Source organism: Taudactylus pleione, unplaced genomic scaffold, assembly GCF_031769625.1.
Source record: "Taudactylus pleione unplaced genomic scaffold, aTauple2 ptg000850l, whole genome shotgun sequence".
Lineage (NCBI taxonomy): Eukaryota > Metazoa > Chordata > Amphibia > Anura > Myobatrachidae > Taudactylus > Taudactylus pleione.
This window is the reverse complement of record NW_028285252.1, coordinates 1,361,786-1,387,697: the sequence shown is the minus strand read 5'-3', so window position 1 is coordinate 1,387,697 and position 25,912 is coordinate 1,361,786. Positions and strand designations below refer to the sequence as shown.

General features: G+C 48.0%; 1 protein-coding gene across 2 annotated transcripts in view; it reads right to left on the bottom strand.

Annotated features, from left to right (window-relative positions):
* Positions 1 to 23,302, bottom strand: part of NOTCH1 (notch receptor 1) — a 58,595-nt gene extending 35,293 nt beyond the window's left edge. The window contains exons 1-4 of one of the 2 annotated variants that reach the window (XM_088458783.1): positions 22,786 to 23,302; positions 17,925 to 17,991; positions 779 to 1,044; positions 71 to 403 (exon numbers count right to left, since the gene is read on the bottom strand). In XM_088458783.1, the coding sequence (XP_088314909.1) occupies positions 71 to 403; positions 779 to 1,044; positions 17,925 to 17,991; positions 22,786 to 22,840 (721 nt within the window). In that variant the 5' untranslated portion in view covers positions 22,841 to 23,302. The remainder of the gene's footprint in view (positions 1 to 70; positions 404 to 778; positions 1,045 to 17,924; positions 17,992 to 22,785) is intronic. The other variant, XM_088458782.1, reaches the window with a different exon arrangement.
* Between the last annotated feature and the right edge of the window lie 2,610 nt (positions 23,303 to 25,912).

Genomic DNA, 25,912 nt, shown 5'->3' with positions numbered 1-25,912 from the left:
AGACAAAAGCCTTATCTGGCCCCCCCAAGTCTCCCCATCTTTTGCAGTAAAGGATGAATGAGACTGGTACCTGGTAAACAAGTGCAATCGTAGGAAGTGTCGTCGGTCTGCCGGCAGGTCCCACCATTTTGGCACGGCGACGGGTTACAGGGCACATACAGGTTCTCGCAGTAGTTTCCCGTGAACTTGCTTTTGCACTTGCAGTAAAACGTTCCGACCTCGTTGACGCACGTTCCGCCATTCTTGCAGGGATTCTGTTTGCACTCGTTGACGTCCTGTTTGCAGGTTTCACCGTGGAATCCTTCCACGCATTTACACACATACTGGGAGTCGAACGGGACACACGATCCGCCGTTGCCACATGGGTTGGAAGCGCACGGATCCGCCTGCTGACACGTTTCGCCTGTAGGTACATTTCGCAAAACACATTAGGATCAGCAACAAAAGAGAAGTTAAATCGATGGCTTTTCTCGCTATACAGATTATAATTTACCATTAGTATTTACAGCAACAGGAGCTGACACAAAGTTATTACAACACTGTGCAATCAGATGCCGATGTCCCGCCATCCTCGTACACAGTTACTGAGGGTAACACGACACCTGCAGTAACATATAATGTTCTATTCTTACTATACCATACAGCAGCTATTACTGCGCTGTGCGAGAGGGTAGGATGCGGTAAGCGGATACAATGACTGGCAGACTGAAGTGTGGACTAAAAGGAGATTCCAGGCAACAACAGATAGAACTGACAGTGTCGCTTTTCTCCTCCATACCTGTCCATCCTGGGGGACATTTGCACTTGTAGATGGACTCGACTGCGATCAGCTCACAGGTTCCACCGTTGCGACAGGGGTTGTTGAGACACACGTTGTCCTTTGGGGTGAGACAGCGCGAATCCTGGTACCCCAGAGGGCAGGCGCAGGTGAAGTAAACATTATTCCCTTTCATCTCAGGGTTACACGTTCCTCCATGTAGGCACGGACTACTCGTACAGGGGTTATTAAACTGGCACCTGTCACCAACGTGGGTACTGGGGCATCTGTGAAATAAAGTAAAAAAAATTGCAATCAGAATTAGCAGAACTCCCTGTTAATTAATAATTATTATTATTATTTTAAATAGGTAAAACAATTTACAATTTTTTTTTTTTTTTTTTTTTATATTTTCATGGTCTTATAGAAAATGCAATCTTTTTATTTAGTAGTACCACAGTAATAATTATAACATTTAAAAAAAATAGCACAGAGAGAGTTAGAAGCTGCCATACCAGTGATTCTAGCCATTTATTGGTCCAAACTAGGATATAGGGGATTTGCAAAGGGGACTCCGCTGGGGAGAGCGCTGGGTAGGGCTTTTTTCACCCTCTCCCGCTGTATGCGCAGAATAGACATTTTTGGGGCTCAACCAACACTGATGAGCGTGGAGCCATGGAGCAGGACCCGGTCACTGGTTCCTTGTGACATGACAGTGAAGGAACTTTTTCCCTGCGTAGCAATGAGACTAAAAAAGGTCCCTCAGAAGTCGGTGGAGGGAGATCCCATGTGAGGAAATAATGGATCCCCTGTGGGAATCTCACACCTCCAGATGATAAGCCTTTAATGTCATGTCAGGGTTCCATGTAAAAAGCATGAAATGGCCTCACGCCGGCCCAGGGGATTTGGGCTTTGTTGGTGGCGGGAGGAGGCAGATGTGTAACACAACAACATGAACACCTGTTGCCAGCACAGCCAGCCTGGGAAAGGCGATTTCTGGGAGCGTGCGGCTCCCTCAGAACAGCTAAGTAACCCATGTTTTGGATCAGCGCTTCCAAGTCTTCCCAAAAATGAAAAGTCAACAGAGCAAGAGCTAAATAAACACTGAGCCTCAACCTCCCTCTCAGGCAATTACACACAGTGGCCTGTTCATGACCTGGAGGGCAACAGGTAAAAAAAAAAATGGCTGACAGACCTAAACCATGGTCCTGATATAGACCCTCAGAGAAAGACAACCCCTAAAGCTAGAACAAAAACGAAATAGAATCCTATAAAATACAGCTTTTATCTTTATATCGAGTAAAATTAATTCAAATAATTTCCTGATACGTTAACCTGTCACCACGGCAGCCATTGGACACCTAGGAACACCGCACTTCTCCTAGCATATAAAATGCTCCTCTTACATTTAGCCCTGCACATATTAAGCAGCTTGCGTTTTCACCAGTAACGCAGAGGCAGCCATCTTTGTGAACGGGTCCAATAGTAGCCTATCCATTCACATTGAACCAAGCTGAATGTTGGTTGAGCCCACAAAATGGCTGCCTCCACCCGGTGACATGTAGCTCAGTGCGCCATTTTGCTTTTGTAGCTGCGCAGTGCTGGGTGTACACTTCCAACGTGTAGGGAAATCTTAATCATAAGACAAGACGGTTTGGTTACAGAAGCATAAAGTTGTCATATGAAAGTTTTTATGGGTTTTTTTTTTTTTTTTTATGGTCTCTACTTTCCTCTCTCAGTCACTAAATTTAATCAGAGGTGTTCCTGTTTCGCATAAAAGAAAAAAATAAAATAAAACACACACAAGTATTTGTAAGAGGTCTGTAACAAATACACCAAGGAAGTATGTAAGTGTGTGTATGTGTGTATACACACACACACACACACACACACACACACACACACTATATATTTATTTTAATTAAACAAAAGCAGGTTGCCACTTTCGGCAACCTAGAGGCTATGCCATTTGGCCCCAAGACTCGTCTATGGTTGAAGATTGTTGAAGATAGTAATAGCAATGTTGCCACTTTGCAAAAAATGTCCCGTAATATGCTGAACTCCTGTACAACTTGCGGTTATTTTAATGAGCAAAGTCATGGAGATTAAAAAAACGAAACTCCCTCAATAACAGGGAAGGGAAGACATCTGACATGGGATCTTCAGCCACCATCTGTTGGAAGGAGCCAACAGGCCTATACCATTTGGCTCTTGGTGACCGGATTGGAGATCGGATAGCCTGGGAAAACCAAGTTCTGGGGCTTCAGAGAGTCCTACAGCCTAGAGAGGGCCTCACAGAGATGGGAAAACACCTCAAGGAGAGAGGTAGCAGACATCTGGGGACTAGAGTCTTTGTCACTTGGGTCTACTTGACAGGTCGACAACTGCCCCATCTGCCAGCATGTACGTACTAATGGCTGGGAGGTTATATTTCTTCAGAAATTCATGCCTCATTTGACCTCACACCTACTTGAGATGACTCGTGGAAGAGGCAAGTCGTGCAGCTTGGGGAAAAGGTGGCTCTTTGTTCCTGGCACGCTGGAAAGTTCTCTTGAAAGAAATAGCTAAGAACTGCCATCTGTTAAAGTGGTAACATGATTATAAACTACTCAGTAAGTGCACAATTCGCTTTACTGCCCTACACACCGAGCCGGAGTAACACCAGGACAGCCAGGGCGACCATCCGGGGCCCCCACACACTGGGAGGCCCCCCACAGATAGCTACTTCACCAGGGTGCCGGACTCTGTGGCATGTGTGTACCAGGTTTATTTTTTCTTTAAATAATACTGCCTGCAAATGATAGACAATTTTATTGTTAGGAGGTGGAGCCCACACAATTTAGCTGCCCTGGGGCCCCCACAAACCACAAACCTTAATTGACGCCTACACATCAGAATTTTATTTTTGATAAAACTCACCCGAATTTCCTGAATCCGGACAGATCCAAGTCGCGGATATAATCTCCTGAGGAGATCCGGATAAATCGGAGTCGCGGCTCTGATCTTCCGATGGTTTGGAAATTCGGGTTTTGAATTGCAAAAATGACATGATTTTAGCGGTTTAAAACTCATCATTTACAAAAAAAAAAAAAAAGAAGAATCCAGATCCAAAACCAAAACACTAAGCTAAATCCAGATCCAAAATCAAAACCTGGGAATCAGCGCATAATTCTAATATAAATAAGTCCCCTCCTACAAGCAGCAGAGGCCGCCATTTTGTGGGCTGCGCCAGCCTTCACGATACGAGGTCGATTATTTCACTGGCAACGTACGACATCATGGATATATAAAGGTAATTCCAAAACGGATTTTAATTTCTGTCTGAGCAGACGCTAACCGAATTCCACCAACCACATGGTCTCGCTCTGTGCAGGGTCCGGGCAATTTGTTCTACCACAGACAGACCTATATTGCGCAATATGATCTGCACAAGCGTGACCGTACTTGTGGGACGGGATCGATATGTACATGACGGTCCAGAAGTCCAGTGACGCGCAGCGATCACGCATACCTCTTGTGTTTGGTACGGAGTTGACCGTACGCCAGTTTGCAGCGCGTATCTTGCGCGTTTTTGCTCCACGCATTCCCCGAGACTGAGAGCAGGCAACGATAAGCGATATAATATACGGTTAAAAAGGTGTAACTGGGTTGTAATGGTCCAACTCATCAGGCCTGCTATTCACTATAGCTAGAACAATATTGTAGTAGTTTCTTTGAGGCTTTCCTGGCGATGGCTGAAGGAAACCCATCACTCACATTCGCTGCTTACTGCCAATCAGATGCTAGGAGCTCGCGCCGTATGTAAATAAATATTAGTCGATGCTTGCTGTACCTCTCCGCTGCGGAGTACGTTTACGACTAAACACAAAACAATACAATGCTCTGCGCACACGTACATCGTTGCGACATACTGTACATGACCTCCACGCTGTATACACGGAGCGGACAACGCCGGTTACGGGATAAATACGGGGCCGTCGTCTCGTCACCTTAATTAATGGGAGTTCATCTCGGCAAGATTTCCAATTAAAATTTAACAAGAGGGGAAAAGTAGCCAAATGAAAGTTAGTGAAAGTATGGATGGATTTTACACTTCTCTGGAAAAACCAAAATTAAAATACCGCACCCCTCCCCCCTCCCCCTCCCCCTCCCCGCTCACATTTTCTTTGTTGGGGGATTGTGAGAGAATTTGTTAGGAATCAGAGACATTTCGAGTTAATGAGAATCCATTATCCGGGCCAAAAGGAGTGTAAAGAATAGGCACAAAATTAATCAGGGCATCTGCCGGCCGCACAAAAGCCGGCAGAGAGCAGGTGTGCATATTAATGAGGGCCAGCAGCTGCCTCCTGCCACTGGCATCCAATCAACTTGAAGAATAAGTTGGACCAGGGGGGGGGCGGAGGTTAGAATAAGCCGAGGCCTCTGGGTGGCTGATTTCACTGCTCTCAGTCAGAGAATGCACTGGGCCTGGTTGCACGGTTCTGCCGCTCTCATGAGAGGGAGCCTTTGTGCCATCCTCCTCCAGTCGCCGAGTGCCAGTGGAGACACGTCGGCAGGCATCTGAACCCTGCGTCGACGTGGAAGGTGCGCCATGCTCCACGCTCTCACGCAGATGTGTCGAAACAACAACGTTTTACCCAGTTATCTCCTGCGGTTGCTCCAACCTCTTCCATGGCTGGTTCTGCAAGGCGCGTAACCCGCTGGCTACATCCCGGGGCACTCCGCTAGTCCAACTCGTGGCCAGACACTTCTCACCGATCCAGCATCCGTGCCGTCAATACATCTTAAAAAGAGAAAACGATGACGAAAACGATAGGCAAAAACCATTCTGGGTTAAAGCTGAACCCGCTGTCCGCACTCTGCGGAGGCAGCCATGAGAACGCATATGTACATGGGGCCCAGCCAACAAGATGGCTGTGTCTGCTTTGAGAGGAAGGAAAACGCTCAATGGTATTCGGTCATTAGGTCTACAGTGAAAAGGTGGACAATACAAGTTAGACAGGCAATAGGTCGACTAGTAAGAAGGTCGAAAGGGTCATTAGGTTGACACACAAATAGTCGACAGAGAAATGGTCAACACTTTTTTTTGTTAGGGTTAGGCACGGTTAGGGACCAAGGAAAAAAAAAAAAAATAAAATAAAATTTATATATATATATATATATATATATATATATATAAATAATACACACACATACACACTGACCATCGCTGTGTCGACCTAATGACCGTGTCGAAAGAGAGAGACTGATTCTTGAGCGAGGTGCATATAGAGATGTCAGGATTACATTATATATATGTATATATATATAAAAAGTCAGTCACCATTGTAGCTAAATGGTGATTATCGCCATGACTGCAGAGGGGTAACGGTGTCCTGACACATCAAGCCTAATGTCAGGCTAGCCCAGCATAGGCTACAAAAATGACATCCAATGTCTAATATAGATTGATTGTGAACCCTGGTTCTACCCTCGTAGACTTTAGCGTAACTGGAAAACAAACATCAGCAACAAAAGCCATTTTTATTTTTTATTTCTGCAAAGCAAGTAGAGAAGAGTTTGTGCCGAGTCTGGGCGCAGCGGAGAGCGCATTACCCTTAGGTCATTTGTACAGAGGCACATGACAAGTCTCATGCAGGAGAAGCCGCGTAACGCAGAAAGCTTTGGAGCGCTATAATTCTCTGCAGAGACATAAATCATTTTAATCTTAAATCAAACAAAGAACAAAGTCAGGTTTTTGTTCGTCATTTCAGTTCGTTGTTTTTTTATTTTTTATTTTAAAGTGAATCATGAAATAAGCCGGGTATAAGAAATAAACAGGACCCACCTAAATTTAGAGGACGCCTCTCAGATGTCCTTAAAGATGGATTACTGGGGGTAAATTTACTAAGGTGAGAGTTATTAGAAGTGAGTTTTAGAAGAGATGTTGCCCATAGCAACCAATCAGGTTCTAGCTATTATCTTCTAGAAGGTGCTAGTTAAATGTTAGGCAGGGTTGCCGACATCTGGCTACCTCCTCCCGGGAGGGGGTGTCGCGGCGAAAAGGGGGTGTGACCTGGAGCATAACACATCATTGGGGGTGAGATTAACGGCATTCTGAGGCAGGGGGCGGGGTTACAATGACGCGATACAGCGCAAATCGAGTCACCTGCCCCCCCGCCCGCCGGGGTTTATACAGCAGCTTGCTAGGGCAGAGAGGCTTGTCTGCCTTTCCGGGGGGCTGGGAGCGGCACACGATTTTTGGGAGGCTCGCAGCCGAATCGGGAGGGTAGGCAAGTATGATGTTAAGTAGTATCTGATTGGTTGCTATGGGCAACATCTCTTCTAAAACCTCTCACTTTAGTAAATTTACCCCCTGGGCTCGGAGAGCGATGGCGAGGGAATAAGGGTAAACGCATCACGATATGATCGTCTCACCAAGCAGAAAAAGACCCCTTTGCAGTGAGACCAGGTAAAACTATTCTAGTACCCAACACAATGCACCTGTATATGGCCTCATGTCGCTGACCAAGGTGCAGGGTAGTTATGTCATAAACCCTGGTCTTTCCTCAGTATTGTCCAGTTACTACTGAAGAGCCTTCTAATTATATAGTCTAGTATGCCCGGCACAGGCTGCTGTGAAATCTGGAGACGCCTCACCTAATGTTACATAGACGTGCTAAATACACAGACAGGAGAGCTCGCGTGTGCCTGTTAGCGCTGCAGAGAACCCATCGCTGACTTTCGCGAAATTCTTTCACTCCCACTAAGAAGCACTGAGGTTACGGAGAAAGTAGTATGTCAGCTCTTGGGAGACAAATTTAATTATGTGGGTAGTGCCTAAAGAACTGGTATATTTACCATGTCCTTATATGAAATATAATAGCCGGTTGCTATGGATTACAGCAGGTTTGTGTTATAAAAGATCCCATCTCCCCGAAGGCCTCATCCCAACTGATTAAGAGCCCTTATAGCTCAGACCCATAAAAAAGGGGGACAGGATGGTTCAATTTACAGTATAGCGAGATATTGGACATGGATTTAATGGCCTGAGCAAACTTAATACAGGTGCCATTTTTTTTTAGAAGTTTTTTTTAAATAAATGTAATTTGCGGGATCCACGAACAGGCCAACGGCACGGTCATTCTTGCTACTGAAAGACTCGCCCATACCAGTCGCTGTTAATGTCCTTTATAACCATTAATGAACGCCTGAGAATGGAATTAAAAGTATGTTGAATGGTTTTTGGAGCTTCGTTACCCGCTCCCGTTTTATCCCCACACTATGCTCAAAAATAGTCAAAAAGCCACATTTGAAGTTTTAGAACGCGGCGCAAACTACTTTTCCCAAGTTAACATACGCTACCAGTACAGCAGATTATAGGGGTAGACGCAAAACACCTCGTGAGTGCGCGGAAGACACATCTAAAGCGTTTGTAGCCTCTCCAAAGATCCAAGTACCAGCGGAGAAATAAAAGGAAATAAAATTATATTATATTATTAATATGAATGAATATATATAATTTTTTTTTTTTCAATTTTCCAAATGTCGCCAAACCATCTGCCATACAGTTGTCGCACTTGAAGTTTAATAAAAAAAAAACAAACAAAAAAAACAAAAACAGTATTTGCACTTTTTTGGACAGGATGATCGGCCCCTTCAGAAACGTGTCCCAGCCGAGGATCTCAAAATGGCAGATGTTATCCAGCGACCTCTGAACCCGGGCTCATTTTAGAGCTCACGCATTCCCGCCATTGTCTGCAGCCATCTGCCATGTTATAGACAGAGGACAATGACACAAGGAGAAAAAGCAGAGAACTTTAACACAAAACCCCAATCAACACAAAACGCCGTCTGGGCCACTTTAATGCCTTTGTACAAAATGTCATTGTTTGTGCCATAAACTTATGCAGAAACCAACAAATTACCATTTCCAATATCAATATTTGTGCAACTTTAAAAACTCCAAACTTCGCATTATCCATACGTTTGCTGGGTGCGTAGTGAGTTTTCAGCCTCCCAAGCACCATGGAAGCAGCCATCTCGGAGGAAGAACCAATATTGAACCTCCCAATTCACTAGGAGTTTCTGATATTGAGGCACCGACTTGTGCCTCAGTCATGTGACAACCTCACTACTTCCTAAAGCAGGGGTTCTCAAACTCAGTCCTCAGGACCCCAAACAGGTCACGTTTCCCACGTCACCCAGCAGGAGCACAGGTGTACTCATTACTCACTGACACATTTCCCAGGTCACCCAGCTGGTGCACAGGTGTACTCATTACTCACTGACACATTTTAAAAGATCCACAAGTAGAGCTAATTATTTTACTTGTGATTCTGTGAGGAGACCTGGAAAACATGTACTGTTTGGGGTCCTGAGGTCGGAGTTTGAGAACCTGTGTCTTAGACAGAGCCGTAACTAGACTTTTTGGTGCCCTGTGCCAGAAAAAGCATTGGCGCCCCCCTCATTTTTCAAAGGGACATAATGTACCCAAAAAAGGGCCATGGGGAAGGGCCAGGGAAGAGATAGGGGAGGCCAGGAGATGCTGGGGATAAATAGGGACATAATATAGTGCACCTGAGAGAGGGCCATGGCCTCATGGGGAAGGGCCCGGGAAGAGATAGGAGAGGCCAGGAGATGCTGGGGATAAATAGGGACATAATATAGTGCACCTGAGAGAGGGCCATGGCCTCATGGGGAAGGGCCAGGGAAGAGATAGGGGAGGCCAGGAGATGCTGGGGATAAATAGGGACATAATATAGTGCACCTGAGAGAGGGCCATGGCCTCATGGGGAAGGGTCAGGGAAGAGATAGGGGAGGCCAGGAGATGCTGGGGATAAATAGGGACATAATATAGTGCACCTGAGAGAGGGCCATGGCCTCATGGGGAAGGGCCAGGGAAGAGATAGGGGAGGCCAGGAGATGCTGGGGATAAATAGGGACATAATATAGTGCACCTGAGAGAGGACCATGGCCTCATGGGGAAGGGCCAGGGAAGAGATAGGGGAGGCCAGGAGATGCTGGGGATAAATAGGGACATAATATAGTGCACCTGAGAGAGGGCCATGGCCTCATGGGGAAGGGCCAGGGAAGAGATAGGGGAGGCCAGGAGATGCTGGGGATAAATAGGGACATAATATAGTGCACCTGAGAGAGGGCCATGGCCTCATGGGGAAGGGCCAGGGAAGAGATAGAGGAGGCCAGGAGATGCTGGGGATAAATAGGGACATAATATAGTGCACCTGAGAGAGGGCCATGGCCTCATGGGGAAGGGCCAGGGAAGAGACAGGGGAGGCCAGGAGATGCTGGGGATAAATAGGGACATAATATAGTGCACCTGAGAGAGGGCCATGGCCTCATGGGGAAGGGCCAGGGAAGAGATAGGAGAGGCCAGGAGATGCTGGGGAGGAAATAAGAGGAAGCTACAAGCAAGAATGATAATAAACAGAAATGTGACAGGCCCAAACAGCGCCCCCTGACCTGTGGTGCCCTGTGCGATGGCACCGGCCGCACTACCCTAGCTACGGCCCTGGTCTTAGAGAATGGATAGGCTTCTTTAACAACAATAATAGTCACACCTGGAACATTAAGTGCCCAAGTCCTCCATTACACTGACAGATACACATACAGCATAACATGGGCAGCGTTTATGCGTCCTAACCAATGCTCAGGGGCCGCACCGCGCATAAAACAGAATACACATTGTGCGCACGTGTGCAGAGGCTCTCGATGACCTTCATGTTGAAATGTAATAGGCAACACCTTAATCCTCTCAAGAGCCTTTAGCCTTAATATTGTACCCATTTCCTAGTGATATTAGAAACAAGGATGACCGTGGGAAGAAGTATTAAAGCATGTAAAGGGGTCACTGCACTAATTAGCTCCCCTCCAGCCTCCCACATAAATCATGGCGCATGGGAGAGCTTAGAACAGCTCTAAGCGTCTCCAGGTGCCAAGTATCAGACACATGGGACAGGCCTGGTGCCCGCGCTGACACCAAGGTTACTGGGCCTCCGGTCCTAGGTGTCAGGTGAGGTTTCACGCATTTGCTGAAAACAACTAAAAGCCAATAACCTATGAACGGTCCGGGCTCTGGTCACCTGGGTCTGTGAGTGCGCACTGGTGTTTGGCGCACAGGATGAGACGATGCTCATGAGAGTTCAACTTACTGGATCACTACAAACTAGCAGCATCACTGAGGCATGAGCCATTTTGCAGGAATTGGTGAACTCACAGCAAGGGGCCTTGTCATGGCAGCGGGGTAAGAGAAGGGAGGTGTGGAACCTCTACAGTCATCGGTCACCCAATCAGATCCGGCGAGTGGCACATCCCTGTCAAGCCCAATTTCTTTTCAATATTTTTTTATTTTTTATAATAACTTATTGAATACAACCCAAAACTTCATGGTTACAAGAAAAACTTTGGCCTGAGAACGCAAACCTCCCCCGACCTTCTGCTGACTGCGAGGGGACGGGGACGCTCTCTGCAGATGGGACTGGGGCCTCCGAGAACACACCTGCCTCCAAAAGCCACAAATTATCTGTTTAACCCAGCAGTCTGCCGTCCTGCCCCCTGGCTGCGAGGGGTGAACAGGAGGCGGCAGATAAGGTTACACAGAACCTTCACCTGGATGGGAGTTTAATGTGGTATTTAGCATCTGTTCCAGGAATTTGCAGCCCGTTATTAAATAGTCATCACACAGGAAACCTGGGTAAGACGATCGGGTTAATTAACCCTGAGCAGAAGAATTGGCGCAACCCCCAGAGACTGAATATTACATCTAATCATACTAATCACTGTCTATTGCGGCACAAATAAATCTCCTTATAAAGAAGGAGAAAACTGGTTTATTTTCATCAATTGCTTTGGGTCAGTGGAGGGGGTGGGGGGGTGGGGAGGGGGTTTGGCAAAAAGAAATTAGACATTGCTCCACGCTCCCAATATCCTCTTGAAGTTCATCAAGAAATGCAACCGGGTGATTTGGAAAGATTAATTTACACTTTACAATGCGCGAGTGGCACAAACAACCTTTATATGTAAGAAGCTGCCCATATATATTATGCACGACACGAGTCGGGGGACGGGGGTCATACGAGCCATGTTAGGGTGCACTCCACTTTAGCCAAAAATGGTTAAAAGGTCAAACTTCCAAACTAAAACCCAACCCCCTCTAACCCCAAACTGAAAAAGAAAAGGGCAAGCTGCTGGGGGAATTGTAACATCAGCACCGTCTAATAGATGGATAGAATAAAGCCAAGTCCTGGAGTCTCCAATCTCCTCCACAGAGCATTCCTCGTAGTCCATGACCCCAGTGGTTGGGATGATGGATGAAGCCCTTGTATTCACATAGTAGGTCCTCAGCCATGTCAACATTAGCGAGGAGGCTGGAGTGGCCGGGCACAGACAATAGATGGGAATTTACACAGAAATTATTAGAGGACATTCCTTGCTAGGAGCCTGGGAGACCCCAGCGGCTATGGCCGGCTTTGGGCTCTCAGCGTTTAACCCTTTGGAAGAGGAAGTTTAATTACAGAGTGTTGGAAGAGTCTCTGGACAAGAGACACTTTAGTAGTAGAACCTCCAAGAGGTGTCTCACCTAGATCACAGGTTCTCAAACTCGGTCCTCCGGACCCCAAGCAGTGCATGTTTTCCAGGTCTCCTCACAGAATCACAAGTGAAATAATTACTTCCACCTGTGGCTCTTTTAAAATGTGTCAGTGAGTAATGAGTACACCTGTGCACCTGCTGGGTGACCTGGAAAATGTGACCTGTGTGGGGTCCTGAGACCGAGTTTGAGAACCTCTGATCTGGATCATGGCTGTAGCTACTCTCTGTACACACCCACGGTGCTGTTATTGTCTCCTAGAGATGTGATAGACTACACAAATATTATTTAAGCCCAAATATAGTCGCCTCCACTACACTGCGACCCCAATGTGTACAGCACTCACTATAAACAGTGGGGTTTATCCAAATTCATATTCAAAGTGGTAAATCCCAGTAAGGCTGCATGGCTGGCATAGTGGTTAGCATTACCACCTCAAAGACCGGATTTCAATCCCTGAACAGCTACCGTCTGCATGGAGTTTGTATGTTCTCCCCATGTGTGCTCTGGTTTCCTACCACAATCCAAAAATATACCAGATAGGATAATTGACTAACAAAAAAAGTGAACCCTAGGTGTGTGTCCATGTGATTGGGTAAGCTCCACTGGGCCAGGGACTGATGTGACTGACTGACATGTCCCCGGTAAAGAGCTGCAGAATGCATGAGTTATATAAAATAATATAACATAATGCTAATCAAATAAAATGATGATTGATTCTGCCCTCTGCCAGTCTCATTAGCTTATACCCTGGTACTTGTCCTGAAATGCGGGAAGCTGAACGTCACCCGCCGCTGGGCAGTGTGCTGTGAGGGGAGCACCATCTCCACACCCCCCTCTAATTGAGCTGTATCTGGTTGTAACCCACCCATATTGGTCCTGGTGACACAAAGCCGCTGCCATGGAAACGGCATTCTAGGTCCACCCAGGGCGGAACAGTGCACAGAATGGAATGTAGGGGCAGGTACTAAGCCTTGGAGAGAGATAAAGTACCAACCAATCAGCTCCTGTCATTTTTCAAACACAGCCTGTAAACTCAGGAGCTGATTGGTTGGTACTTTATCTCCATCCACCACCTCTCTCTCTCCGAGGCTCAGTACATAGACCCCTCTAGGGAGATATATGTCCTATTTTACCTCAGCAACTGTCCATATGGTGATTGCATTCCTACACACGTGCAAATTTGCCTCCTAAGGAACCTAGTTAGTCCCAGAAACCAGCTCTAACGTCTCACTTGTACTCCATTACCCAGAATCCTCATCAGCAGGGGCCCAATCTCCATCAGCCTTACATAATAAAGGGCCTAAAGCTGCAGTCAGTGACCTATTACCAGCCACCCGTATAAAATAACGGACTAGCCGCAAAATTTGTTCCGCCCCTTTAAAACCCATACGCCAACACAAAATGGATGCACGGTTTTATATTCACGTCCTTCTTAACACCTGTCGGACCCAGTCTGTAAATAACGTGCGCCATTAATTTCCGTGCTACCGATTTTATTGCTTGGGGCCTTTATATAATGGGCCTCGTACTGAAAGGCCAGCCGCTTCCTTTACACGCTGCCGACAGCCTTGGGGCTTATTTGCATGTTGAAGTCATTGAACAAGCCATTAGCAAACTGCGGGCTGTGACTGTCCCACCTATGTAGGAACATTACTTCTGGAGAAGGGAAATAAGCCTAGTATCTGCATGGGGGAGGGGATAGGGGCCTCAGCTAGGTAACACACCATTTAACCCAAGGAATGGCAGTCATCGCAAGTCAGGCGTATAAACGCTTTTCCCAGTACACAGACTGGAGGGAGTCACTCTCCACCATAGCTGCGGAAATATACAGGTAATTATTTACAGGTACACAGAGCTGGTCCTAAGGGAAATCTATAAGGGACACCACCCTACACAAGTGCTATGGCCGCTCTCTCCAGTTAGACGCCATCAGGTTGGGCCTGCTCAGGTACCACATGATGGGAGTGATGAGAATGTTGTAGGAGGGAAGTGTCAGCTTCAAACACTAAAAACAACTAGGTGCACTGTGGGTAAGAACCGGCGTCTCTGCTCTGTACAACGTGAGTACTGAAGGGAGTGCGCTCTCACGAGCAGGGCCCTCTTCCCTCTCCTCACTTATACCTCCATCTTCTCCTCAATGCCAGCAACAGCACCAAACCTTTGGGATGGGCCGCCCCGCTGTGTATTTGGGTAATAGGACTGCCTTGCCCATGTTCTGCAATGTTTTGTACAGTAAGTCACCTGTTTTATTGTTTTGTTCATACGGTTTTTGTACTATTGGCCTGATTCATACCAGCTCGCGAGCGCTGAGCGCTCGCAAGCGGGTTCATGTTGGCCCAGTGCGCATGTGCATGACGGAGCTGGCTCCGTCATGCGCATGCGCGAGACCCGGATAGCGACGGGCAAGGCGTCGCTCCGGGTCTCGTACCAAAGGGGACGTGCTGTCGTTGGTGAGTGACTGCACGCCCCCTTTGGTGGGCGTGGCTGCCCAGACGGAGGCGTTCCCATGGGAACGCCTACCGTCTGGGGCCGGCCCCACAGACATCATCTGATAAAGCCGAAAGCACTCCAGGGCTTGCGGCAACGAGACCCTACCACAAGGGTCTCGTCGCAAGCCCGATGGTCGCAACCCTCTTCCTGGCCGCTCGCTATAGCTGTGGGTGCTCACCAATAGCTATACGAGCGGCCAGGAGGCCGCTCTAAAAATTAAGAAGGACGGTCCTGATTCAGAGCGAGCACTCTGTCACAGCGTCCAGCTCTGAATCAGGGCCTATGTTAGGCGCTAGGACGATAATAATATACGTCATAGTTTCCGACCTAATCGGCACTGTGGGGGACTGGGCTTGGCGGAGGTGGGCAGGTCTGGGGAGGCAGTGGGCGGGGCTAGGTGGAAGTGGGCGGACCACAGCCGCCGGGAGACTTGTCCACCTTTCTGGGTGGCCGGGAAGGGTAGGAAAGTATGAAATAAGTGACTGAAATACGAAGAAGATTTGGTGATCTATTAGGGCAGCGTTTACCCATTCCAGTCCCCTGGAACACCTAGCAATGCATGTTTTACAGATCTACTTTGTAAAATGTGTCAGCTAGTAATGAATACACCTGTGCACTAACTAGGATATCTGGAAAACATGTACTGTTAGACACCACTGAGGACTGGAGTTAGATAAATCTGCGTTAGGGAACATACAGCAGCAAAACAAAGACGCGGAGTGAAGAGCGGAGGTTCCGTCTCTGCGGACAGGTGTTGCCGGCAGTAATGGCAGAAATCTTCCCTCTGTGAGGTTATCTGTACTAAGAGTAGGCATGGCAATGCCTGGCCCTCCAGCTGCTATGGAACTACACATCCCAGCATGCCCTGCTACAGTTTGCTGTTAGTGCGTGTTTAAACGGTGGCAGGACATGCTGGGATGTGCAGTTCCACACATCAGCTGGTGCGCCGAACGTTGCCTATACAGCCCCTATATAACATAAGCATGGCAAGCCTATGCAGCCCGGTCAGTTGGGGCCAGAGGTGAATTTCTGATCTAACATTTATTGACATAGCGCCGTGATATTCCGTTGCACTCTATAACTGGGGCCCTTATTCACGGGTTACAAAACCCGCCCTCCGTAATAAAGCTGGTGTGGCCGCAGATTTTTGGGAGCCGTATCTTAGCTCTCTCACCCCAGTCACAGAAAAGCAGGGATCACCTTTCCCGTGTACCGGATTTATTTCACCTTAACTTTCCAACTGGATCTCTGGGCGACATAATGGAGCCTTTGTAGGCAAGCCGCTAAGTGACGGGTGAAATCGAGACGCGGCTCCCGGCCAGCCTGGCACATTTTATCCCAGCCTGGCTCAGGATGTGCAGCGCTATCCATTGTGCCGCTTATCTGTAGCTGGCGCTGCGGCGACGGAGACGCCAAAAGTGCGAGTCAGGAGGCAGAGAGATGCGCTGCCCCAGATACAGAGAATACGTAATCTGTAACGATTAGCGGGGAAACGATCCCTTATTGTCCTAATGATAATAAACCCCACATCGCCGAGCGATAAGCTTATTTAATTGGTGCACCAGGTTCCCATTAAGGGACAGCTCAGAGATTGGGGGGGAAGAGAGGGGGGGGTAACCCAGCGGAGCACACGGTGATCACTTGGCTCTTCTCCAGATATTCCTTTGGGAAAATCATTTAAGGAGAATGATTGGGCTTAGAATGACCCGGCAGGCTGGCATTACACAGGGAGCGTCCAAGTGAGAGCGCAACAGCAGCGTTGTTCAGAAGCCCCTCGGGACGGGGGCAGCCACCTGGCCGCAGATTACAGGCCCCGCGCTCATTTACTACTGGTGTTTTTCGCAGCTTGGTGCCCCTGCTGGTCTTATCTGGCTGCCAGTGCCAAATTACAGTCAGCAGCACAACAGTATAATCAGGATGGCACAGCCCAGACCCTGCACATTTGGGTACAGCTGCTCACCCCCCCCCCCTCTAGCTCCATTTAGCTTTGTCACAGGTTTTGTTCAGACCCGCTGAAATGCCGGGCTATAAACACATTCAGGGTATTCAGGGCTTCACAAATTCATTTTTACAACCACTTAAGACAATTAAAAAAAAATAAATAAATAAATAAAAAGTTTTTGTCCCCGGTCAGACAGCCCAGGATTTCATGTTAACCCTTGTAAGATTCTCCATTCACTGTGTATAGAAATAAAATAAAAATAAACCCCCTTCATGAATAAAGAGGTGAGACTGCTGCATTCTGGGAAACCCCCCGATCAGACACACAAGGGTAACCCGCCTCCGTGCACAATGGAGGCCAAATTTCGACCGAACCCCAGCTGTCGTTCTGTCAATGGATGAAAACAAGATTTACAGCGTCGTCAAGCGTCCGTGTGGCTTGAGTGTTAAGAGGGGAAGGGGGGGGGGTCTTTATTCATTAGGGGCTCACAAAAGATTGATGCCCTTTGTATGGCTGTCTGTCGATGGGCCTTGAATAACTCCTTATTGTGTGACAGAAAGTCGCCAGGGACTGTTAATATAAGCTGACTTTATATGAATGGCCAACTGGTCGGTGCCCCACAGGTAGGTACCACTTCACCAAAGGTATTTCTCCGGCATTTCTGAGATTGCTGGGGATCCAGGATTTGCTGAAAAACTGCTGTATCTGACATCTCACCGTCCTGAAATTCATCACTGCGCAGGGGGAGATGGATCAAACCTTCCAAAGACATAGGGTGGAGATATTGCACGTACCAACCAATCAGCTTCTAGCTATCATATTATATGGCAGTCAGAAGCTGGTTGGTTGCTATGGACAACTCCTCCACTTTATCTCTCTGGAAGATTTGATCCATCTCCCCCTACACCAAAGGTTCCCAAACTCTGCCTTCAAGGGGCGCCCTAACAGTCCAGGTTTTAAGGATATCTATGCTTGACCACAGGTGACTTAATTAGTAGCTCAGTCAATATGATTAACCACCTGTGCTCAACCATGGTGGATATCTCTAACACCTGCACTGTTGGGGCACCTTGAGAACTGCATTTGGGAACCTCTGCTCTACACACAACAGGTCAGTGATATGATGGAACTTCCCAGACACTCACCGACAATCTGTCCCGCTGGCATCACACTTCCCGTTGTTCAAGCACGTTTGCTGCGTACACCGTAAACCTGGAGAGGGAGAGCGAGAAAAACGGTCAATGTTTGCATTGGGAAAATAGTTCCAGGAACTTTATGTTGGAATAATGTCAGTCTATGTCGCAGAACCTGTCCTACAGAATAAAACAATGCACGAGATTCTTAGCTCAACCATTTTGTTCGGGCAAAGCCACTTGGAACCACCAGCTGCACCTGTATTGCTCCTCTCAGGAAATCCTGAAGGACTGCAATGCTGAGTTTGTGCGAACATAAATGTTTCTATTAAGACATCAGTTTGTATTCATCAGTAGGTCTGATCTTTCTATAGACCAGAATAACAAATAATTATTTTCATTTACCTAATATTATAATAAAACAGAAGGTGCCATGTGAGACTTCTGGCAGCCCGAATACAAAATCACCAGGGGCCCTAACACAAAGAGGACTGATCACTGCAGATCATGAACGGCCTCTTGGAGGGGTGAAGGTAATATTATCTTTTCTCCTGGGCACTCACATTGTTACATGACAGACTATCTGACATTTATGGGCCGATGAGATGAGGTAGTACAGGAATGTAGAAATAACATTTAGCTGCAGGCAGAAATACAACAGGACGTGTCTGACACAGAGTGCAATCACTACAGGACAGGTACAAGGACTCAGTGTCCCCGTCATACCCAGCAGGAGGAAACCCTCCCGTCCACGGACTCAGGATGTTTTTAAGGATATAACAAAATGGAAACAAGTAAATCTATAGAAGTAAATATAGATCTTGGAACACCACTCCTCCTTCTGTAGTTGAGGACACACATCTTTGGTGGCATGGCTCCCGGGCAGTTGCATAGAGAGCCACCAGTAAACTGGGGCTCCATCCCCCCATAAGTGCAGGTTAGGTTTGTAAATGTAAAGGGAGAGGGGGGAGTGTTTTTTCTAGTACTGATCCATGTAAATAAGGTGGCAGTATTACACTAAAACCTCCTCAAACACTTGTCACGTGCATGTTACTTCCTGACCAAAGGGGGTGATTTAAGAAAACAGCAGCATCAGCAGGGAGCACAGGCTGGAAATAGAAGCTGAAGCTTTTTACTAGAACATTATAATCAGCATACATTGGACAAGACAGAGTGGTATCACACAGAGCTCAGAATGAACAGGCTTAGCCAACCAGTGACACTACAAGTTCCAGCTTGCCCTGCAAGCCATACCATCTGACGGCCACACGGATACAATTGTGTGAGCTTAGATGAACAGAAGGAAAATAAATCTCTCAATGTTTGAAAAGCAAGCTCGCCCACTACTCCAGTCTCTTGTATCCTAAAGACACTTTGGGGCCCTAGAGTTGCACCCCTTGCGGTGCCAGTGAACGGTCATAACACATAAAATCTCTATAAATAAATAGTTCCCCTCTATGCTCACAGTTAGCATCTACATCCCTTCCTCACCAGAGAGAGGAAGCGGTTAGGAGAGGACATGGCCCATCTCAGGGGTCATCACACTAAATTAGTATTCATAGAGTAACCCACCCCCAAATTGTCCTGAGGTGCCCAGTGTGTGGTGAGGGGGGGGGGGGACGGGGACGGACAGCAGTGCACAAACATACACACACCCCCCCCACGATTGCCCATGGGAAAACACAACAGCTGCAGAGCAGAGCCCTATTATTGATTGGCAACAAAGAGGGAAATCAGAGCTCACCATTGTAAAGCGTTAAACACACCTCTTGGCGTATTGTTCAGCACAGGGCAGGAATCCCTGTCTCCCTCCCTTGTCACCTAATACATGCAGCCTGGAGCTGGGGCTGTAATAACCCCCTGCTATGAGAACACACTGCAGCCTGTGTCTGCTGCCTGGGGAGGGGGGCATCAAAGAGGGAAGGGCAATTTAACCCTCTGTAGGTTGCCCAGGTCCCTCAAAAAAAAAATAAAAAAAAATGAGCAATGGAGAATTCAACCTGCAACTCCACGTCTGTTGTGGAACTACAAGTCCCAGCTTACTCTGCCACTATATAAAAAAAACAAAGAAAATAAATAAAATGCACTTTCTGTATTAGGATGACTTATGCTAAGAATGTATTTTTTGTGTTCAAGAAAGTTGGAAATAAAGTAAACTATTAGAGAAGACACTAATTTATCATCATTACAGATATATAAAGAGCTGCAATTGGCATAAAAGTGCAAAGCTGGGACGCAGCGCTCTGTACATGGGTTACCCCTTTACCTCTTCACAAAACTGAACTATTTTCATATAGAAATAAAACTTTTTGCAAAAAAAAAATAAAAAAAATTGCATTTTATTTGAAAGAGCCCAGTGCCTGTATTTATAGGACATTATGAAGGTGGATACATAGAGCCGACTCCCAGCAGAGGTGGTAGGGCAGCCATGGTGTATGTGTGGGGGGATTGGAGGGGGTCTGTGGGATGACAGAGATTGATGGCAATACAAGAGGACAGACAACCAAATTATCAAATTCTGCCATTTTATAAGCCAGAGAGAAGTTACAGAACCTCCTGTTTGCTTATTGTAATGTAGGTAATGAAGGCTGTGAGATGAGGGGGGGGGGGGGGTTTGCACTGTCAGGTGCTCGCTGCCCATATAATGTAATGTAGGTAATGAAGGCTGTGAGATGAGGGGGGGTCTGCACTGTCAGGTGCTCGCTGCCCATATAATGTAATGTAGGTAATGAAGGCTGTGAGATGAGGGGGGGTCTGCACTGTCAGGTGCTCGCTGCCCATATAGTGTAATGTAGGTAATGAAGGCTGTGAGATGAGGGGGGGTCTGCACTGTCAGGTGCTCGCTGCCCATATAATGTAATGTAGGTAATGAAGGCTGTGAGATGAGGGGGGGTCTGCACTGTCAGGTGCTCGCTGCCCATATAATGTAATGTAGGTAATGAAGGCTGTGAGATGAGTGGGGGTCTGCACTGTCAGGTGCTCGCTGCCCATATAATGTAATGTAGGTAATGAAGGCTGTGAGATGAGGGGGGGGTCTGCACAGTCAGGTGCTCGCTGCCCATATAATGTAATGTAGGTAATGAAGGCTGTGAGATGAGGGGGGGGTCTGCACAGTCAGGTGCTCGCTGCCCATATAATGTAATGTAGGTAATGAAGGCTGTGAGATGAGGGGGGGGTCTGCACAGTCAGGTGCTCGCTGCCCATATAATGTAATGTAGGTAATGAAGGCTGTGAGATGAGGGGGGGTCTGCACTGTCAGGTGCTCGCTGCCCATATAATGTAATGTAGGTAATGAAGGCTGTGAGATGAGGGGGGGTCTGCACTGTCAGGTGCTCGCTGCCCATATAATGTAATGTAGGCTGTGAGATGAGGGGGGGTCTGCACTGTCAGGTGCTCGCTGCCCATATACTGTAATGTGAGAGACATTGCCACAATCCCCACAACAAATCATAGCTCAGTCATAAGAATCCTCCCAGCACACCCTAATAGGGTGTGAGCTAATGCTGGAATTTCTCCCAGCTAGCGGCTCATTGCTGTGTACACTCTCCCCTAACCTTACAATGTGCATCATGTAACCTGCTCCCTGCTGGCAGTGTGCTTGGGCTCGGTCATACTGGGGCCCTGTATACTGTACTAGGTGAAACTTTGAGGAAGGTGCAAGGAAGCCAGATTCATGTTGTTACAATATTGCACACACCGTGTCCTCGCAGTATCATGGTCCGGCCACTGGGGGCGCTGTTTCTTTGAAGTTGATGGATAATGTGTCCACGCCACACGCGTTAATTAATGTACAGAGCAATAGAGGGATCTTCGCTGAAAGACTAATTACACAGACTTTTCTCATTCCAAACATCGGGTTGCAATCGTTCGATAATAAATGTCCGATCACATCGGACGATGGTAATGCGAATTGATCGTTGGAAGCCACACACACACACTTTGCTGAGCAGGGTTATGCCAGTGTGGTCTGCTGCACAGATAACCAGAGACCACATCTCCGAGAGAGACCCTGTGATGGTGCAGCAGACAGGGAGCTCGCCCTAACACTACCACCAGAGATCCCTGCACCCACTGCCCTGCTGTCTCCATGCCAGCCCCAGGGCACAACGCAACGTCTCAGGCTAGAGAACTATTATGAGGTCAGTAGTCCAAAGTTTTAAAACAAACAGGGGCTACAAATGTCCTATGCATCATATTGGGGGAACAACAAGTCTCAGCATGCCCAGCCACCTAAGACCTATGGTGAGGTTGGCTAAGACGATGAATAGGCTTCTGTAAAAAGCACGAGGGCATCTGCTGGCATCGCACAGCGCTATAGACCATGTTGGCATTGAGGGAAAGAACAGACAGGGCACCGGGAGCAGCACATGCCAGGACTGCCCTATACTTGCACTACCCACAATATACCACCCAATGCAGCTCTAACATGGGCACCGCACTGGGCTAGGGAACATAGAAGGGCATTATATCATTATACCATGCCCTTTGTATCACCCAATTTATACCCAGCACAGGAGCTGCCTTACTAATGCAGTAGCTGCCCCGGCATCACCTCACCTATACAAGCACCTTACATTAGATTTGGTGATGCATTTTGTAGAAGTGACTGGAACATCTCCCCAGACACCAGGAAACATAATGTCACAGAGGCCACCCTCCCAATGACTGCTTTCCTGTCCCGCTCTGCTACTGTAGAGTGCAAGCTCTGCGGGACACAAACTTCAAGTCAGATTTTAGAAATTATTCTAAACTGCCGCCCACATTCCTCCCAACCCCAGATCTCATTAACCCCAGAGCCGGACAGAGACCTCAGAGCATAGATTGCAAGCTCTTCGGGAAAGTTGCCGTTACATGGATGGGAGCAGATTCCTACCTTGTGTTGGGACAGCCAGTGACCAGAGCAGCAGGGAGACTCCTATCCGATACATTCCTCCTGATATAGGGCCAGCTGCTCTATAGTCACATAAGTCCTGGGGGTGCTCGGTGCCAGCAGCGGGCAGGAGGTGCCAAATCCAGGGGTATATCCTTCCCAAGCTCCGAGAGGGGCAACAGCCGCCCTGCTACAATGTATCAGCCAGCCAGGGGTCTTTGCTACAAAGTATCAGCCAGCCAGGGGTCTCTACTACAATGTATCAGCCAGCAACCAGCCAGCCAAGGTGATTCTACTACAATGTATCCTCCAGCCAACCAAGGGGACTCTGCTACAAAGTATCAGACAGCCAGAGACTTGCTACAATGTATCCAGCCAGGGAGACTCTGCTACAATGTATCCAGCCAGGAAGATCCCTCCGCCACAGGTGTCTCTTCCTCACAGCAGCCTCACGCCAGGTCCCCTACCGCCTTCTCCGTGACACTGCGGGGAAATGCTGAGACTGAGAGGCAGCTGGGTGTCTGTGTGCTGGGGCCGTCTACTTCCGCCCGCTGGGGGAGGGGACTACTTCTTCTCAAACTTCAAGGCTGTGGTGAAAAGTTTTTGCTGCTGCGGGCGGAGGGATCTGATGCCTCATTAGCATGTGAATGGGAGTGTGGAGGGCAGCGGGGTGGCTGCTGCTGTTCCTTCTGGGCAACTTGGTGGCTTTTGTCTTCTAAGAGAGAGGGGGGAAGGGGCCAGGGATAAAGACGGCAGACTCTCTGCAAAGTGTGTGAGGGGAGGGAGGTGGCATGGGACAAGGTGACCTGGTGGCTGCTGAAATAACTGTCACCGGTTGCACAGAGATACTGTAGCCCCAGGGTTTAAGATTTCACTAAGTTCTTCAACAACCCGTAGCACTGCACCCTTGTGGAACTACAAGTCCCAGCATGCAGAACGCCATGATAGGCAGGGCAGTAACGAGTGGTGTGCAACCGGTGCTGCTGCCCAGGGCGCAGGGCCAAGCGGATGACGTAGGTGCTACCACAACGGCACCCCATGACCGCGCTCTACTTAGCGGGGTCCCCAGTGCTAGGAGTGCCGCAGGACGTGCCCAGAAGCCACCTTCCAACTTTTTCTCATGTTTATGTTTTTAGAAAAGATAATTCTAGCTATTATGCAATGTACGTAAGGGTGATAATTGCACTATACTGTACAGCCACAATGTAACACTTTTAATGATAAAGGGGCTTATTCATAGTGGCGTGCTAGTCGGCTGCATTGCGTGCTCGGAATATGCCTATCTCCGCCTACATCTGTGCGGCTGCACCGCCCCAATCCATCCGCGTGTGAGAGAAGCCACCATCACTATTCTCCAGATCTATCTTTGGTGCAAGAGATCCTTCGGAAACCAAACAGATTTCTGCGCGTGCTCCACTCTGTGTGGCCCGCAATTCACGCCTAGGCATTCACGGCACGCCGTTTGGAATACTACGCCTACTTCCAAACGCATTGTTACCGCCCAGTTGCAGAGACACAGACGCAAGTGGAGATACAGACGACAGTACGATGAGGAATCACCCAGAGTTGCTCATAGTTGCGTATATGCTCAGATACAGAGCGCACGCAGGGCGAAAGATCGCAAGTTCCATCCACAACATGGACGTGCCTGCAATTCTCAATCGGCCCCTAGGAATTGCGATATATACGATCACAATAAAAATCATACAGAAGGAAGAGAAACAGCCCCATAGTCGCTGGATGTCAGTCAATAGGTCGACAGAGAAAAGATCGACAGTGTCTAGATTGACACTAAATGGTTATAAAACGACAGGTACAAAAGGACAACACAAAAACGGTAGACATGTTATTTTTTTTAGGGTTAGCATATTGGAAGTTTTGGATTAGGGACGGTTAGGGACTAAAAGAGACGCTTAAGGTTAGGCACTAGGCGGTACAGTGAGGCACTTACCAGAGGGTTCAGCACTAGGAGGTACAGTGAGGCACTTACCAGAGGGTTAGGCACTAGGAGGTACAGTTAGGCACTTACCGGAGGGTTAGGCACTAAGCGGTACAGTTAGGCACTTCACGGAGGGTTAGGCACTAGGTGGTATGGTTAGGCATTAGGAGGTACAGTTAGGCACTTACCAGAGGGTTAGGCAGTAGGAGGTACAGTGAGGCACTTACCAGAGGGTTAGGCACTAGGAGGTACAGTTAGGCACTTACCGGAGGGTTAGGCACTAAGCGGTACAGTTAGGCACTTCACGGAGGGTTAGGCACTAGGTGGTATGGTTAGGCATTAGGAGGTACAGTTAGGCACTTACCGGAGGGTTAGGCACTAGGCGGTACAGTTAGGCAGTTACCAGAGGGTTAGGCAGTAGGAGGTACAGTGAGGCACTTACCAGAGGGTTAGGCACTAGGAGGTACAGTTAGGCACTTACCGGAGGGTTAGGCACTAAGCGGTACAGTTAGGCACTTCACGGAGGGTTAGGCACTAGGTGGTATGGTTAGGCATTAGGAGGTACAGTTAGGCACTTACCGGAGGGTTAGGCACTAGGCGGTACAGTTAGGCACTTACCGGAGGGTTAGGCACTAGGCGGTATAGTTAGGCACTTACCGGAGGGATAGGCACTAGGCTGTGCAGTTAGGCACTTACCAGAGGGTTAGGCACTAGGCGGTACAGTTAGGCACTTACCGGAGGGTTAGGCATTAGGAGGTACAGTTAGGCACTTACCGGAGGGTTAGGCATTAGGAGGTACAGTTAGGCACTTACCGGAGGGTTAGGCACTAGGCTGTGCAGTTAGGCACTTACCAGTGGGTTAGGCACTAGGCAGTACAGTTAGGCACTTACCGGAGGGTTAGGCACTAGGCGGTACAGTTAGGCACTTACCGCAGGGTTAGGTACTAGGAGGTACAGTTAGGCACTTACCAGAGGATTAGGCACTAGGAGGTACAGTTAGGCACTTACAGGAGGGTTAGGCACTAGGCTGTACAGTTAGGCACTTACCAGAGGGTTAGGCACTAGGAGGTACAGTTAGGCACTTACAGGAGGGTTAGGCACTAGGAGGTACAGTTAGGCACTTACCGGAGGGTTAGGCACTAGGAGGTACAGTTAGGCACTTACAGGAGGGTTAGGCACTAGGTGGTACAG